Genomic DNA, 19,120 nt, shown 5'->3' on the forward strand with positions numbered 1-19,120 from the left:
TCACGCCCCCCATAAAAAAAACCCCCCCAAAAAAAAAAAAAAAAAAAGCCCCCCCCCCAAAAAAAAGATTCTCAGCAAAATAGGAGAAGAAAGGACATTTCTCAACCAAGTAAATGCAATATACAACAGACCTATTGCTAACATCACACTGAATGGGGAAAGACTGAAAACTTTCTCACTAAAAGCTAGAACAAGACAGGCTGCCCACTTTCTTCACACTCCTTTTCAACAGGAGTGCTGGAAGTCCTAGCCAATGCAATCAGACAAGAGAGCAAAATAAAAGAAGCTAAACTGTGTCTATTTGCAGATGATATGATTATATATGTAGAAAATCCAAAGGAATCCATGGAAAAACTCCTAGAAGTGATAAATGAATTCAGTAAAGTAGCAGAATATGAAATCAGTATACAAAAATCTGTAACCTTTTTATACACTAACAATGAACAGACTGAGACAGAATTGAAGAAAGCCGTCCCATTTACAATAGCCATGAAATAAATAAAACCCACCAAAGATATGAAAGATCTCTACAAGGGAAACTACAAAAAAACTGAAAAAAAAATGGAATATACCGAAAGTGGAAAGACATCATGTGTTCTTGGATTGGAAGAATAAATATAATCAAAATGTCAGTTCTACCCAAATTAATTTGCCTATTCAATGCAATTCTGATCCAATTGCTGCTAACATTCTTCACAGAAATAGAAAAAGCAATCATAAAATTTGTCTAGAATCATTAAAAAAAAAAAACAGTATTTCCAAGGCAATAATGTACAAAAAGAATAAAGTAGGAGGCATCTCACCACCTGATTTTAAAATGTATTACAAAGTAGTGATAATCAAAGCAGCATGATACTGACACAAAAATAGACACATAGACCAACGGAACATAATAGAGAATTGAGAAATAAACCCCAAATCATACAGCCAACTGATCTTTGACAAAGGGTACAAGACAATGCTGTAGAGAAAATAAAGTCTCTTCTTCAGCAAACAGTACTGGAAAAACTGGATAGCTAGCTACCTGCAGGAAAATGAAACTGGACTCCTGTCTCTCACCATTAACCTTAATCAATTCAAAATGGATCAAAGGTTCAAATGTATAGCTTCAAGCTATAAAACAACTAGTTGAAAACCTTGGGCAAACTCTTGAAGTAGGAGTAGACAAAGATTTCTTATAAGAAAAAAATAAAATAAAATGTCAATAATATACTATAGATTTGTATTTTTTCTTGATTTATGATGTCAGTGTGTTTCATGAAAATTGACCAGCTGGATAGACATGAAAGTTGATTGCTTTGAGTATTAGTCAATATTGAGTAATATATATGAATCACACCCATTATAAAGTAATAAGAAGCAATAGGTGCCTTCTTAATTTCTCTCTTTTGGAGAAAGCATGAATCAGCAGACTAGCATCCAGAAATTTCTGCCCTGCACATCAGATAAGCAGTGATAAACAGAATAAGTGAATGAGGTGCTACCAGATCAATAAAAGGGTCAGTCTGATGTTTCTGGATGCTCTGCTCTCCCTTAGCTCAGTGTCAGGGCTAATGCCAGTGGCTGTATAAAAATGTGCAGTCCAAATAATGATTCTACTGAAAAATGGTCAATTTCATGGCCATGCATCAAAAAGTGAATTAATTGTATCATGTTCAGACCTTTCTCCATCTTCGAAGTGATCCCAAGGGATGAAACTTCCCACATGTCAAGCTTAGTGGTACTGAGGGAGGGACATGCAGAACTGCTGGAGGTGTCTGCAGGTTAATGTTACAGGGTGTGAACAAACTAGAGGCCCAAGGCACCCTCACTGTGGTCTTGGCTTTGTGGCTCTTACTATCTTTGGCCAGGACATTTTCTGTTTTGTAGCTTTGTATACATTTTTCTAAAAATGATTGCATAGTATATGGTGAGCTGACACGTGCGTTTTAAAACACTTCTTTCTCAAGTGTATGAAAGGTTCTTCACTGGAAAAAGAACACAAAATAGCGTCCTATGTACAAATGTGGAAGAGTAGTGTATAAAGGAAATAGCGAAAAGAAAATTTAGAATGATGACACTAATTGGAGTTTTAAGTATATTCGTTTGTGTCTTCAGCACATTTTTACTGAGTGGCTATTTAAAGGCTGGCACTGTGCTGGGCACTGAGTAGCACTGTCAGCAAGGCCCAGTCCCTCAGTCACCTAGAGTCAAAGGGTAGAGTCAAAGCTTACAAGGTATCAGCACTTATTGATGGAATGACACAGAGTAGACAGAGGGCACTTAGACATCTCAATTTTATCATCCATGGCTTCAGTGTTTAATAATATATATGTAAAAGAAACCAAAAATACAACTGGAATATTAATTAGAAACTATAAAGGTACTTTTAGACTTTTGAGATGGAGGGTACTGCATAATTCACATTAATGCTATTTTTAATGAGGCTATAGTCAGTGTGAGATGATCTGCCTTCAGATCTCAGCTCTATGTGAGACTGACTTTGTGACCTTGGGCAAGTCACACAGCTGCTCATCCCAGACCAAGCGAGTCTGCAGAGATTATCTGATGCCCTGCACTGTGCCAGGCCATGTGCTGGAAGCTGAGAATTCAGATGTGTATCAGGAGCAGCTCTGACCTTGAAGGACTGATGGTAACTAAGCATGCCTCACCATGGGTTAGAGTGAGCAAGGATACAAATCAGAGGTGTGAATGTGCACACCACACTATGAAAGACTTTCTGAGTGCAAAGCAATAACCATGCTAATGGCTTTTGTTGCCATTAATAATAAGCACTCTGAAAGGAATGTAAAAGAAGCGTATGGATACATGGACAACCCTTTATGACTCAGGTAGCTGAATACATTCACTGAGGCGCCAATCTCAGCAGAAAGAAAGGACTGTGTTAGGATTAGGCTCAGCTGCCTGAGACCGAAGTCCCCAGATAACAACAGCTTCACCAAGAGGGATGTTGATTTCCCTCTGAGGCCGGCGAAGTCTGGAGGAAGGCAGACAGGCTTGTGGCAGCTCCACAGCACTGTCAGGCCCCAGACTTATTCCTGCTTTCTGCTCCATCACTTCTAGCGAGTGTCCCTCATGTCTAGAAGACAACTAGACCCCTGGCCAACCATTTATATTCTAGGCAGCAGGATGGGAGAAGAAAGAAAGAAGGGAGACTGGCTGTTAGGTTGTAACCAGCAGTCTCTGCAGTGGAGAGAAGATTGCGCCCACGTGCTACCTCCAACCCTTCTCCTTGTCTATCCTGTCTGCATAGCTGCATCTCCTTGAGCTGAGTAGCCACTGAACTTGAGAACTCACATCAGAGACTCTGTTCCCTCACTCCTGTTCCCAGTTGGCCTCTGTCAGGCAGGACTCCTTCACTTGCGAAAACAGAAGGCCCAGCTAAATCCAGCCTGAGTGAAACAGGATTTTATAGGCTTATGTCCATGAGGTGTCCTGGAACAGGGCTTGTTACAGAGTTGGGCAGGCTCAGAGAGCAACAGGTTCAGGTCTCTACCTACTTACAGATCTATTCCCCCATCCCCCAGTAGGGGAGTCCTTCCCTCGAATACCCTACCATGGCTCCTAGCTGACTCTAGCAATCCTCTAGACCTCTTATCCTCACAGATGGAAGATAGGAAGAACAAGTCTTTTACCTGGAAGGCTTAATACCATTTTATTGGCTCAGTTGAATCACCAGTTACTATGCTAGAGGCGTAGGATGATTGACTGGTTGAGGCCTGGGTCACAGGGGGTGCCTCACTAACCATACTATTATAAATATGGATAGTCAAGGACCTGTGCCATAAATAGTCAGTGGGTGTCAGGCAGCCAAGAAATAGCAAAACAGAGCTGCTGACTATGGTCAAGTCCTGCCAGTCCCACCTCTGTTAACTCTCCACCCCTGTCATTGCCACTGTGCTGCCCCTGGTTTGGTTTGGAGCACTGCACACCTACACCCTGGAGTCACTGCTGTTAAAACCCCAGTAGTGGTTTCTGTTACCTACAGAATAGTCTAGACCAGAGAGCAGGATACTACAGCCCACCAGCCAAATCACATTTATTACCTGTTTCTATGTGACCTGTGAGCTAACTATTGTTTTTTCTTTTTACATTCTTCAGTGGTTAAGGAAAAAAGAAAAAAATACCCACAAGATAAATAATACTTAATGGCATATGGAAATTATATGAGATTCTAATTCCAGTGCCCATAAAAAAAGTCACATTGGAACACAGCCATGTGCATGTGTATACATCCTGTCTGTGACTGCTTTATCATGAAAACAAAACATTAGTTGCAACAGAGACTGTGTAGCTTGCAAAACCCAAAATATTTTCTCTCTGACCCATTCACTGATCCTGATCTAAACTCTTTAGTGTAGTTTGAAGATGCTTCTGTGGTCCAGCACTGGGACAACTGCTATACTGTTTCTTCTTACAGATCCCTGAATATTCCCCATCCCTGAATACCCACTCTGGTTCATGCTGGCTCCTCTGCCAAAAGTACCCTCTTCTACGGTCATGTCTATCTGATGAACAGTACCTGTCTGAGCGTCTCAGCCTAAGCATCAGCCCTCTCAGATACATTTATCTTCAGCCAGGAGAACTTGTTTTCATACACCTCCCTGTTCCTGCTGTAACTTGAATATGCTTCTTTCTGTGCCTCTTTGGTGGCCTTAAAAGCTGTAACATTTGTATATTTCTGGGACTAGCAGGTGGCGTAGGGGTTGGGGCACTGGGCTCACATGTGGCTGACCACAGTTCAAGGCCCAGACCTGGTAGCTTGAAACTCATGCTGTGGGCATGTGTGTACATACCCAAAATCCCAAGAGGAGAATGAAGGAGAAGGGATTGTGGCATGGCCCTCCCTGGGGTGGAGGGAGGGGTGGTTATTTCTAGCTTTCTGTCTCTCTCTGTCTTTCCAGTAAGCACACATACTTTCTCTCTCTCTCTCCAAAAAAAAGAAAAAAGAAAAACAAAAAAAAAAAAAAAGAAAGGAAAACATAAACCTGTATGTTTCTAGTATACCAGAAATATACTAGAACACTAATATATTTACTAGTCTACTATGTACTAAACAAGTCTTCAAGGGGTTTCAAGTAACAACATCTAGTAAACACCTGCTGTATTTTAAATGCTGTGCTAGGCATGGGAATATATCTCTGGACAGCAAATCTATTCCCTCATAGCCCCACACCTGAATCTCTGTTTGGAACATACTGTTTGCATGATAAAGATTGGTTGAACAAGTAAGTGGGGGAATAGGGTCTAGAAGCTACTTACGAGCCATCCACTGGTTCAAGCCATCTACTGTGAACCATGCCTTCAGCTCTGAAACAACCTCCTTTGCAATCTCCCCACCTCTTGTGCTCCTTTGGGTCCCTTTTGTAGAACAGAGGTAGGGGAGGAGGCTGTAGAGGGAAGGCAGGTACCTGGCCTTGACTTCATCTAGCCTTTAAGAATATTATATATGGGCCTAGCTGCAGTGTAGCATGCTGCTAAGATGCTGAGTTCTACATTCTGGAACCACTTGGGAGGTCTGGGTTCAGTTCCCATGGTGGCACATACTTATAACCCCAGCTGCGTAGGAGGCTAAGGAAGGAAGATCATGAGCCCAAGGCTTGCTTAGGTGACATAGCAAGACTCTGCTAAAAAAGAGCTGGACATGGTAGCATGCACCTATGCCCAGTGGGAGGTAATGCAGTAGGATCATGATAGTAAGACCCATAGCTGTTGCTATTCCCTTGGCTGCACAATAACAATTAAATAAATTGAACAGATAAATAATTGTAGAGTACGTTGCAAACATGAAGTGGCATAGAAAAGTGAAATAATAATATTCACAGAATGTGAGCATAGAAATGTGAGCATTTCACTTTTCTATGCTACTTCTATGCCAATGTGTGGTACAGATCATGAAAACATGTTGCCTTCAGTAAAATTAATGATTATTTAGCTAGGAACTTCAGCTGTACAAACGTTTGCATTCTGTTATTTTCCTTGAAACCATTTTATCTGCTTCCTCAGCTCCACTGCCAGTGTTCCCTAACTCCTTTCCTCCCCTGGTGCCCTTCAGATGCTCAACCTGTTCGTCGCTGTCATCATGGACAACTTCGAGTACCTGACACGGGACTCTTCCATCCTGGGACCTCACCATTTGGATGAGTTTGTTCGTGTCTGGGCAGAGTACGACAGAGCAGCATGGTGCGTAACCAGGCCTCTTGGCCACTCCTGTGGGGCTCAGGTGAAGGGTCTCTGGAGTTCTCAAGGAAGAGGCTGGTGTTGGAGCAACCCCTGTGCTTTCCTGTTATAGAAGGAAAAGAGTTTCCTTACTTGTGGCCCATCAAATGGGCTCTGGTATCAAGCCAGCCAGCCAAGACTTATCCTTTCTTACTCTCTGTTTCCTTCTGTGAGAGGCTTTCCCCTTTTTTTTTCCAATCTCATCACACAGTAGTGCTCACCTGAGATTGGGTTCAATCTGAGGAAAGCTTCCCATAGTCTTTTCCTTCTTTTCCTATCAATGGTTAGTGGATTCCTTTGGCTCTCCTACATGTCTGAAAAGGGTTTTTTGGCCAGCTGGACATCTGGTCACATGGTCAGTGACATCAGTGTTTAATCTCTCATCCCTCTCAACAGATGCAATAGGATATAACTTTCTCATTTTATTTTAAAAACCCAAAGAAGTTGTTATTCCAACTGTGCACTTAAGCACTTGTGGATTTTTATTATACAGAACTGAATTAAATGGCAAGGAATTGCCATGTATAACCTCTCCACTGTCCCTTCCACTGTCTAATAGATCTGAAGTGGTATTGTGTCTTCTAGGCTTTCGAGCAGGGGGTGGCAAATGACATCCTATGGGCTAAATTTGGTCCACTATCCTTCTTTTTTTTCCAAATAAAGTTTTATTGGAACACAGCTACAGTCATTTATGTTATTATCTATGGTGGTTTTTACACTACAAGGAAGAAGAGTTGAATGGTTGTGACAGAAATGGTATGGCACCCAAATTCAAAAATAGTTACTATTACAGTGTTTTACCATAAAAATTTTTACCATTTGAGCCCCTCCTGTGGCCTGGTGTTTAAGGGAGCCAGATCCCACAGGGTCAACTGCACAGTTTGAATCTCAGTCTCAGCAGCTTGAAAAATTCTATGGGCACATGTATGTGCATGCCCCAGGACCAATAGGGTGGAGAAATAGAGGAGAAGGGATGGCGGTGTGACCATGACCCAATGAGTGTGTGCTTTCTCCCTTCCTCCCTCTCTCTCTCTCCTTTTTCTCTTGCTGACAAGTTCACACACCCTCTGGCAAATTAAAAAAAATAAAATTACTGTTGAAAAAGTTTGGTGACTCCTGCTTTAGAGTACCAAGGCAGCATTTTGGCCTCATGGTTGAGGATAAGGTGAGAGTTCTATGAATTCTTACTCCAACGGAACTTTTCTGTCCCAGGTCATTTTAGTGTTGGGGTCTTAACACCAATCTATCCATTCTGGTCCCCTCTGAAAATACTATAAGAAATATCATCCTTACAGAAATGGACCTCGTTGCTTCCACCTGGAACCCCCTTCACAGTCTGAGACTCTTCCCCAAATCTGTCCTCCTGTAAGGCTGTTAAACTTGGGTCACTGTTTTAGGAGTCAGAAGGTGAATCAGAATCCCTCTTCACCCCAGGATTATTAATGACTAAGGGCACAGAGTTATCCAAATCCATTTCTGTTAACAATGGCTGACAATAGCTCTCACTTTCTGGACTTGCTTTCTAGTAGATAAATGGCTTTGAGAAAGCAATGGGCACTGTGTTAGAGGATAATGTAGCTAAACCTACACCTCATCAGCTTTGTAGCCTCAGACCAGTCACGTAACAACTCTGCACTTTCTTGTCTGTGAAGTAGTGATAATGATACCTCCCTATCTTGAAGGGTGGTTGTGAGGATGATATGAAATCATGAGTGTTACTTTTATAATTGACAATGGCCATTTGAGAATGCAACTTGTAATATACAGAAAATCGATGTCTGTGAAGCATGGATGGTCATGAGTTTGGGAGCCTAAGAAGGAACCTCACCATCCATTTGATAGAGGGGAAACCAACTGCAAGCAAAGGAAGTCACTGCTCAGCTAGCCTCACTCAGAGTTTGTGGCTCTCAGAAACCCAGGCTTCTGGTGGTTTCGCTTCTCTTGGGATCCAGATACCATGAGCCTGAAAAGTGCTGCTCCCCACTCATTCCAGCTGCTGGGAAGAAACTATTCCATGAGGACCAATAATAAGGTTTAGACACATGAACTGGGAAAGAGCAAAGAGTCAGAGGCGAATATTTTCTTTCTGCTTTGAAACTGGTTCTGGTTAGAGTTCATCAGCTGTCTCCGAGATAAGTTGGGGGAGGAAGGGTGGCCACATGAAGTAAACTGAGCAATGTCTTCCAAAGGAGAACTGATAGAAGTTGCAAAGAACAGCAGCCTGTAGCTACCACCAACCCACCTACTTCCCATTCTCACCAGGAAGTAAAATAAAGAACAAATCGTTAGGTCAAGAGTCAAGAGACTTAGAGGTACAGATGAGCTGCTTCCTGAAAGAATAGGAGGAGTGAACATTCAAATGAACAAAAGACAGTAAAGAGAGAAGCCAGGATGAAGCACTAGTCTCAACATGGCTGCCAGCAGGGACTGGATACTTGGGTGGAGATACCACGTCTATAATTTCCAGCTGAAACCCTGAACTGTACCAGGGTGCATCCAGACCTGCAAATCCCCAGCCATTGCTTCATTTTTCTCATATCTGACAAGAAAGATGCTTTAGCCATTAAAAAATGAATCAGCTGTTAATTCTGTTAATTCCTCCTTCTGGAGGAAGCCAGATCTCTCTATCAGGCTCATGGGGAAAGTACTGGTAGTAAAGGTTCCATTGTTCTTTGAATTCTGACTGGATCCACCTACCCACTCATGGGTAAGGCAGCAGGGATGGAGCTGGGGGGGGTGTCCACAGCAGCGGGAATGGAGCTGGGGTGGGTGTCCACAGCTCTCTTACAGCCTGCTCTTTGAATGCAGATCCCAGAGGGTCCTCCCCCAGGGCAGAGAAGCTGGCCCTGGCTGAACTCAGGAAAAACCTGCCACAAGGAGAAGCAAAGGCCTGTGCAACCCCTTCATGCCAACTGTGTACCTTGCTAATTAGCCTAATGGGAACTTGGCCTCTTGTAGTCTGCAGAGCAATGCTGACTCTCCACTGCTCTGACAAGCAAATCTGAATCCCTGGCTGTAACTGGCATCTGTGGGAAAGCAAATGGCTCTGCAGTCAGCTGCACAGCAGCCTGGCATCTGCTCTGGACAGTGGTCAGAGGCATCTGTGAATCAGCAGGCTTGTTCTTAGAAGTCTAGATAGAGGGACCAGCAGTTAACGCAATGGCTATGTCACTGAACTCCTATGTAGACCACCGTAGTTTGAGTCCCGGACCCGGTGGCTTAAACTCATGCCGGGTGCTTGTGCATGCATGCCCAAGATCCTGAGAGGAGAATGGAGGAGAAGGGATTGCAACGTGGCCACCCCCCCGGGGGGTGATTTCTCGCTTTCTGTCTCCCTGTCTCTCTCTGTCTTTGTGGCGAGTGCACGTGCCCTATAGCAAAAACCTCTCCAAAAAAATAAAGTAAAGAAAGAAAGAAATAAAGAAGTCTAGATAGAACAGAGCTGAGGCTGCATCTGGCCCAGTGTGGTCCAAATAGGCACCTCAGGGTATCCTGGACCATTCTGCACTTTCTTTTGCCAACGGACAGACTTCCTTAGAAACTCGCAGGTAGAACAGTTTGGCAAGGGGATGGTGCTTCCTGCTCTTGGGCTCTCCTGGTCTGGCTATACCAGGCCAAAGGAAAGAAGCTGCTCTTACCTCTGCCTGCCATCCCCTTCATGGCTGTCATTTCTTTCCCACCCTTCTCTGAGTGTCCTATTAACCCACCTGTGCTTCCTTTACAGCGGCAGGATCCCGTATAAGGATATGTACAAATTAGTGCGGGTGATCTCGCCTCCTCTGGGCCTGGGAGAGAACTGCCCCTACAGGGTGGCTTGCAAGGTTTGCCTCCCAGTCCCCAGCCATAACCTACAGTGGGATGCAGCATCTAACCCTCCGCTCCGTCCTTGGCTCCACCACCACCACGCCACATGAGGGGACCTTCATGTTGCTTTCCTTCGAGTTTAAAGAGATCCAAACCCTCCCAGAACCAGCAGCTATTACAGAAGGAAGAAGGGCACATTGTAAAGGGAAGGCAGGAAAGAGTTAATGACTTAACATGAAGACCAACTTAGTCTCTCTCACTCTTCTTTTCATGCCGACACTTGTGTATGCTTGCCCACACATACACACATATGTGCACACACTCTAGTACATTTTACTAGAGGGACCTCTCCTTCCTCCAGAGAGTGTAGAAATCTCTTAAATCTATCAGACAGTTCTGGTTTCCCTTCACCGGAGACAGAAATGCTTCATTTTTGCGAAATGTCAACATCATTCCATATATAATAAATCAAAGTATGATTTTAATCATCTCTACCTCTGCCCACCTTCTCAGCTCCTGGAGAGTTTGTCCAGAAATGACTATAAAGATAGAAAGGAGGTGAGAAATAGTACACAGAATTAGGGCAAGAGGAAAGAAAAGGCAAAGGATGCATGGATTTGGTAGTGAGTAGACTAGCTCGGAGAGTATGAGAAGATTTCAATAGGTGATGAAGGGCCAATGGACCAATTCTTTGCCTTAGGCTCCTTCCGTATCTTGTCAGGGGGTCAGGGCACAGTGGCCAAGTTGCTTCTTGTTGGTTAGACTCAGGGCACATCAGGCCTCCTTTTCAACTCTGTCATGCCCTGGGAACGTTCTGTAACCCAGTGACTTTGTCACTGGGCCCCCATCCCAGGCCAAGCCTGTTAGATGAGGAAGCCTCTCCTGGTGCTGCAGGGAACATGTGTAGCACTGCTAGGCAGCTGGAAGAAGACCTAAACCAGGGTGAAGAGCAGCCTGGGCACTGAGATGGGGACACCGTGATTCCATGCTCAGGAGGCTGAGCAGCTGCCTCTGCTGAGACTCTTTAAACTCCACCCTGGTGAAACCTGCAGCCGCATGTGGGTGAGCGGGAGGGAAGCATGGCATGCAAGATGCTCTTCCTCCTCCTGGTTTTGTTTCTTCTGTCCCCAGCATGCCACTGACCTGGTGCATGCTGGGGAACAAAGAGCACTCTGTCCACAGAGCCAGGTGGAAGCAACGGGGCTGACTCTTTGACAAGCAACCACAGCCCACCACTGTCAACGCAAGACGCCGCCTCCTGCCGCACACACACCACAGAGGGAGGATACACGATGTTCCACTTGTGGATTCAGGGGCAAGAGAAAGGCCTGACTTCTAGGCCAATACCCCAGGCCCAGCTAGAGCCAGAAATTCCATCCCACGGCTGGAACACCGTCTATCTGGTTTATACCGCTCACGCACAGCCCTGGGAATCAAAAACAAGCTTACGTTCCATTGGAACAGACGGAGTGAACAGAGAAGCCAGAGTAATGCCAATCAGGAGGAGAAAAGGAGTCCCCATGACAGTGAACGTGGACAGTTGGGGGACCATGGTTGCCACTGGTCTTCCCGGGTCTGTGTGGGGCGTGATATAAATCCGCACCAGGATGGAGTCACCTGTATGATTTGCCTTGATTAACAGGTTTCCTATTCTTTTCCTGTTTGTCCATTTTGTTCTGTTTTTCTCCTGTTTTCTGTATTATTTGTTTTGTTTTTGCTCTCTGGGAATGCCTGTTCTCCTCTCCTACCTCTCTGCATCCTTGTCCCCTCTTCCTCCCCCTTTCCTGCCACTGCCCTCCCCTGCCTACCCCACCCCATCCCAACTTGCCACCCCTCATGAGCAGTGGCCGTATCCATTACACTGAGATGTATGAAATGCTGACTCTCATGTCACCACCGCTAGGCCTCGGCAAGAGATGTCCCTCCAAAGTGGCCTATAAGGTAGACCACCCCTTCCTTTGTTCTGGGCTAGAGACCAACAGGAACTGGGATCTGGTGTGGGGAGGCCAGAAAATGGGGTGGAAGCTGGGCTGGGGAGGTGGAGGAGGGAATAAAAGAAAGAAGAAACCATGAGACTGAAGATTCAGGAAGGTTTATGGAAGGATGAAGTCAAGAAATGATGTGAGGAATGGTTTGCAATGCTGTTCACCGTGGGATGTTTTGATGTGCCATTCTGTGTTTTCACAAGTGTGTGGCTTCTTGCGAGAGGGTTATAGAAAGGCAGCGTGAAGTGATGTGTTTCTTTTTAGAGGAGGCAGAGTGGTGGCCTGTGGAATAGATTCTATGGGCAAGAAGGACACCTCCAGCCAAACAGCTTTCAGAGCTTATAGAAAAAGCAACTTCTTCAACCAGATCAGTTCAGAAAATAAAGCCAAAATTTCTCTAAATAGAATTCCAGAAGAAATTTTTAGGAGAGTGGAAAACTAACACATTTTTTCGTCCATGACATAGGAAGGCACAATGGTATAGATTCCCTCTAAGTGTAAGAAAAGAGGAACATGTCTTCCATCCTGTGATAGACCAAGAAATGCAACATTACTTCCCTTTAGCAGAGCTACCTAATTCTCTTGGAAATATCCAAGGGAAAAAAACAACAAGGGAACAAGTTGCATTCTGCCTGAGATTGCTTTATTGGTGTCATAGTGTGATGGGGCCTGGTCCTGGAGTTGCAGGTGGATTCCCTGTGGCTTGCTTAGAATAGCACTGAACATCAGGAGTCACCTGCCACAGGGCTCTTATAGCTTTGGGGACTGAATTCATTCTCCATCCATTGGTAATAGTTACTATTCATTCCCCTTTGGTGTTGAGCCTGACCTAGAATACCTAGGACATACCATGGAAATGTTGCCATTTCTTAGGAAGTTTAAAGAAGTGGGAGGGAGATGGGACTCATATCCAAAAAAGAACATGGCTTTATGCTCTAAGACACCATGTCTATGGAACTGGTTTAGGCTAGATGTTCCAATGGCGTGTTAGAGACCCTGCCTTGGGAAGAGATACTTCCCTCCCTGCCAGGCTGGGGGATCTGCTGAAGGATCTGCTCCTGCTGCTACCTCAAATTATTCCAGCTCCTCTGGAATATGGCCATTGGGGACCTTCATACACCTCTGTCCATGGCCCCTTATGCACAGCTTAGGTGCTGGCATCCTTTTTGCTCCCAGTGGTCACATCTAAAGTACCAGGAATGTGGCCCTAAATTCTTTGAATTTCTAGGATAAAGCTTGGTGGGAGAAGGGGAATGGGAATTGGAAGAAAAGTTAAAGAATTCCAAAAGCAAGATACTCTCTGGAAAGTGGATTTGGCCATTTCAATTTGATCCCTTCCTTTGGGTGAGGGGAACAAGGCCTGCCCACTCTGCTCCTGCTTGGGCCACCTTCTCTCATTCTCTCTTCTCCATTCTCCCCACCCTCCTTCCCCTAGAGCCTGTTTGCATCCTCTTCCTGTCCATCCTGTTCCACTTCATCCTTTGGATAAGTTGGACTTCTGCATGTTCAATCATGTGCTGGCAAATTTCATCTTTTAAAGACTCAAAAAGGGGGCACCAGGATGCATCTTTCAAGTCAGATAAGCAAAGCAAAATCTCCTCCCTCACTATCTTCCCATCTGAGATTTGAGGAATATTCATGGGACAAGCAAAAACATGGAGCAGCCTTGAAACAAGGAACGGAGCCACCTCCCAGAGCTGACTCCTTTCCCTGAGCTACTTCTTACAGAAATCACTTCTAACCCCTCTCAAAGACATTCTTGGGATTCCCCGCAGGCATCCTACAGAATGATCAGGGAACTCCCACTCCCTTCCCTTGGAATTTGGCATCATCTTCTAGGCAAAAACAAAAACAAAACAAAAACAAAATAGCAGCCATAAGCCTGAAGTGAGATAGTAGGGAGAGTAGGGCTGGGACAGGGGATGAAGAATCCTTGCCCTTCTTTTTTGTCTGTGCATTTGACCTCTGCACTTTTCTTCCCTTCTCACCAAGATGTCTTTCGATATATTTGTTTTGTTTTGTTTTGCTTGCTGTTTCTTCTTTCTCTTTCACACAGAGGTTGGTCCTGATGAATATGCCAGTAGCTGAGGACATGACTGTCCATTTCACCTCCACACTCATGGCTCTGATCCGGACAGCTCTGGACATTAAAATTGCCAAAGGTAAGTAGAGGGATTCTGCACAACTCATGCAGGGTGGTACGGGATGGAGATATGTGTGCTATTATCTGTTTGCCTAAGGGCACAGCAGGGCAAGGACCTGAAATCAAAATCCCCATACTGACTTCACCTCTGAGACTCAGTAACTATAATACTAGCCTTTTCCTCCTGGCAAATTAATGGTTTGATCATCTCAAAAGCGTCTTTCAGCTTTAACAGTATGTGATCTTCAGTGTTCTGCACATAGTAGGCATTCTAGAAATAGTTATTATACACGTGAATTTTAATTGTGTCCTTTTTTGGATTCGTATATGGTATCTTTTCTAAAGTCTTGGAAGGCTTTTGTAGCAGGTGCCATCATAGAAGAAGCCCTGGCAATACTTTGCTCATCTTGATTTCTAATTTAGGGATTTAAGAGAGAAAAGTTTTACGACTTCCAGATGGACCTTCAGCCTTCCTGCTTTTGCCTGATCCAGATCTTTTATGGAATCAGGTCACTCAGACTATGGAGTTGGAGTAGCTAGAAGGATTGATGTACATATGATGAGGCAGGGGAGGCTTACTTGTGGCTATTTTCATTTTCCTTCTGATATATTGAGCACCTGGGAGGCTTTTTGAATCAATGAGAAAGCTGAACTTTGTCTCAGGGCTTCAGATCTCTGTGGCTGGATATCCCTGAGTCACTGGAAATGGGAGCCAAAATGTGTTCTGCTTCTTCAGCAGAAAGACCTGGGGTTGCGATGCCAAGATTCCCTCTCAGAATACAAGGTGCCATGCTGATTCAGCACCTACCCTCCCAACCCCTCCCCCCAGCCCTTCTTAATTCTGTGACTGTTCTGATTTTATTTATTAATAATTTATCTTATTCTAGGTGGTGCAGACAGGCAGCAGCTAGATTCGGAACTGCAGAAAGAGACCCTGGCCATCTGGCCTCACCTGTCCCAGAAGATGCTGGATCTGCTTGTGCCCATGCCCAAAGGTGTAGGGTCTCCCCCTGGGTACTCAGTCACTGTGGTCCCTGCCTGCCAAGGCCACATATTTGGGGGGTATCCAGAGAGATCAAGTAGATACAGAAGGTTGCCCTTTCATCCTTAGGAAATTAAAAGTCCCCACCCTTAAGTCCCTTTTGTCATTAAATGTTGAGAACATTTTTATGCTCGGTCACTGTGGCTGCAGGCGAGACTTCTTGGTACCCTCTGTCTACTTCCAGGCTGAGCAGCCCTTATTTGAAATGCTTGAGACCCAAAATGTTTCAGAATTTTTCAGATTTTAGAATATTTACATATACAGAATGTGATTATCTTGGGGATAGGACCCAAGTCTAAATGTAAAATTCTATTTCAAGATTTTTTGCCATAGGGCACGTGTGCTTACCAGAGAGAGACAGGTTCAGAGAGAGAGAAAGTGAGAAATCACTGCCCAGGGCAAATGGCTACACCACATTTCCTTCTCTTTCATTCTTTTCTAAAGATTTTGGGCATGCATGCACATAAGCCTGCCATGAGTTTCAAGCCACTAAGTCCAGGACTTGAACTGTAGTTGGCCAAGAGGGAGTCCAGCACCTTGATCACTGTGCCACCTGCTGATTCCTAACCACAAAATTTTTATGTTTCATTTACACTTTAACAATGCAGCTTGAAGGTTATTTTATAACATGTTTTTGTACTGTAACATTTTATCTGTGATCCATCATATGAGATAAAGTGTGGGATTTTCCACTAGTGATGTTGAGTAGGCACTCTAAAAGTTTCAGATTTGAGAGCATTTTGGGTTTCAGATTTTGGGATCAGGGATGACCAACCTACAATGCTGCTCAGCAAACCCTTAGGAAATTTGGGCTAGTGGGAGGTGATGCTTACTAACATACTGCTTATCATCGATATCATCGGCAGCACTGGATGGGTGTGTAGGCTCCCATAGGACAGATAAGGGGACCCATTGGCTTCGTACTTGGAGCTGGCATAAGAGTCCTCTGTACATGCTGGGTGAATGGGTGATTGAGGGTGCAAACCTGCTTTGGAGAGTGGTAATAAAGTTTGGGGGTGTCCCCACTCTCTCTGTCTTCTTTCTGTTCACCACCGTGCCACATTTGTGTTTTTAGCCTCAGACCTGACTGTGGGCAAAATCTATGCAGCAATGATGATCATGGACTACTACAAACAGAGCAAGGTGAAGAAGCAGAGGCAGCAGCTGGAGGAACAGGTGACGGTCAACAGCAGTATGTAGTGGGGGGCCTGAGGAATCATGTGATGGCTCTTGAGGACAAGCCTGTGCATTCCTGGGGCTGAGTGCCCCACAAGCTCTTAGAAACAGCAGGAAGAGGCTTAGGGTCTAAGACCTTTCTTGTGATGTAGGATTGGAAACCCAGTGGATAAAAGGTTACAATAGTCCAAAAAATCAGTCATATTCCTGTTACTCAAGTAAACTATATTTTCTCCACCACAGACCTCATGAAGTCATTGGCATCTCTTTTCTTCCCCCTTTCTACCTAGAAAAATGCACCCATGTTCCAGCGCATGGAGCCCTCATCTCTGCCTCAGGAGATCATTGCTAATGCCAAAGCCCTGCCTTATCTCCAGCAGGATCCCGTCTCAGGCCTGTGAGTACAAGGGCTCTATGGCACTCCTGCCTGGATCTGTCACCTTTGCCATTGGCAGGCCCCTATACTCATGGCCCATATGTACCCAAGTAATAATACTAATTGAACACAATGATCCTTTTTCTGAGGTTGAGTATCTTGAAGTGGTTACTCAGCAGGGGAAAGAGAAAGGCATAGGCATGTTTAAGTGTGTGCCCAGCTTTAGAGATAGTGATTACTGTGTGCAGATGACAGAAAAAGATAATTTTTCTGCCTTTTGATGTACTGAGGTATAGGTTGTGGTTCTGCTGTGAAGAATAGTCATCTTATATCTAATTCTTGGTTATTGCTTCTCTGTGGATCTAGTGTCCTGCTAAAAGACATAACCTCCCTCAGGGGTGCCATGATTGCTGAATATAAAAGGCAAAGAGAACTAAAGTTGTTACTGAATACTTTCCCTGGGGTTGACACTACTAGAGACACTATTTTCATGAACTCACTTGATTTTCACAACAGCAGCCTACTGTACTCTGGTATATATTAATATCATAACTTTAAAGATGAAACTAAAGACTAACATATGGTAAATAAGTTGCCCAAAGTCATATGGCAAGTAGGAAGTAGACCTGAAATTGAAGTAAACTATTTCTGATTCCCAAGTCTTTCCACTACACCATGATATTCTCAAAGAACAAAAGGATCTTTGATCAGAAACAAAAAAATAATTTTGTTTCATGAAAGTGGAAATAAGACCCTAATTAAGGAATTTTCCAGTTCTTCTGAGGTATAAGCCTGAGCCTTAGTTTGGCTGTCAGTCATGCACAATCTACTATAACACACATATCTCTTTATAATACATACTACCATAGCACACATATCTCCTTCAAACACTGTCTCTCTAGCATCACAAGCATATGGGAGCACCCAAAGACCATGAGTCCCTGTTGGGTTTGACACAGCCCTAGTTTTTAGGGAACCAAAACACCCATTAAATAGTACAGCTTTCATCAGGAATGATCTGGAGCTAGGGATGTGACCTCTGTTGGAATGCCATTTGAAATTGCTTACACTTTTCATTTCTTTCTGCCTGTGGTGTTAGATATGTTTTCTTTGGAAAACAATTTTTTTTTTTTTGGAAGTCACAATCAACTACATTTGGAAGAAAGAAAAAGATCAAGAATTGTAACCAAGGCCCTTGGTCATTTTTACGATTCGATGTGTTGAGGTAGCTAGATGAGGTTTCTTTTGTTCATAGAAAACAAACAAGTAGATGTTTATTTTTGATCTGTGCAGGGGAGGGAAGGAAGTGTGATTGGAGCAGTGAGATCTCCTCATTGGAAGGATTGACAATGTTTTTCACAGGTACTCAGCCTAGAAAAGAAAGATGAGGGGTCTTCATTCCAATCTCGAGCTCCATTTTATCTACAAAAGTTGTTTATACAAATCCACCCTCACGTAGATGGGGATCACTCTGTCTTCTCTCCCATGTGTTTACTGATTCACTTACTCTCTGATTCTACCAATATTGAGCCAGTTTGGCCCAAGCACTGCCCCAAGCAGTGGGGATATAGCAGCAAATATCACAGTCCCCGTGGAGACAAATTTGGAAAAAGAAATGACAAGAGTGATGCAAGTTAAAATGCCGAAGGTTAGGCTCCTCTGAGGCCATGTGAAGGAAGCAGCTCCCCAGCCTGAGGGTTTGGAGATGCCCCCTGGAGGAAGTTACATGTAAGTGAGACTTGAAGACAAGTGCTTTAGGAGAGGTGAGAGAAAGTATGACCAATTTAAGGAACCTAAAAACTGTCAGGATGGTTGGTGCAGAGTGCTCCAGAGAGGAGTTTAGGCAGCTACACAGGGACCAAGACTTTGAAGACATTGTAAGCAAGAAAAAGTTCAATTTTGTCTTAGAGTAATAGCGTTTTATGCATCAGAGTGAAATGATCAGATTTGTAATTTTCAAAAATTATTCTCAAGCTCACTATAGAATTAATGGATTGGAAGGGAGCAATTTTGGAGGCAGGAACACCACCATTTAGAAGGTTCCTGCAGCTGTGTAAATTATCAGTGACTATGGCTTCGATTAATGGGAGGAGAAGGTCAGACTTGAGCTATTTAGTAGGTTGAATGGATAGGATTTGGCAATTAATTTGCTACATGGAATGAAGAGGAGGGAAGAATCAAAGTTGAACTCTATGTTACTGATTTGAGCCTTTGGGTGGATTTTGATGCATTTCCTGAAATTAGGACGCTAGTGGAACAGCAGGCTAGTTTCTCAGGACCATATGTGTGTCTAGAGCCAAGCATTTTTTCAAATAGAGATTGCTCTTAGAGGTACCAGAATACCAGACAGCAAAAAGAATTGTTGGAAAGAGGAA

General features: G+C 44.0%; 1 protein-coding gene across 1 annotated transcript in view; it reads left to right on the plus strand.

The window, feature by feature from the left end:
• The window catches only part of LOC102488737 (voltage-dependent R-type calcium channel subunit alpha-1E), a 342,844-nt gene that overhangs the window by 309,847 nt on the left and 13,877 nt on the right, over positions 1 to 19,120 (plus strand). The window contains exons 39-44 of the mRNA XM_027767826.1: positions 6,056 to 6,183; positions 11,868 to 11,964; positions 14,065 to 14,170; positions 15,039 to 15,146; positions 16,269 to 16,369; positions 16,660 to 16,766. Coding sequence (XP_027623627.1) covers positions 6,056 to 6,183; positions 11,868 to 11,964; positions 14,065 to 14,170; positions 15,039 to 15,146; positions 16,269 to 16,369; positions 16,660 to 16,766 — 647 coding nt within the window. The remainder of the gene's footprint in view (positions 1 to 6,055; positions 6,184 to 11,867; positions 11,965 to 14,064; positions 14,171 to 15,038; positions 15,147 to 16,268; positions 16,370 to 16,659; positions 16,767 to 19,120) is intronic.

The sequence above is a fragment of the Tupaia chinensis genome, unplaced genomic scaffold, assembly GCF_000334495.1.
Source record: "Tupaia chinensis unplaced genomic scaffold, TupChi_1.0 Scaffold000074_1, whole genome shotgun sequence".
Lineage (NCBI taxonomy): Eukaryota > Metazoa > Chordata > Mammalia > Scandentia > Tupaiidae > Tupaia > Tupaia belangeri.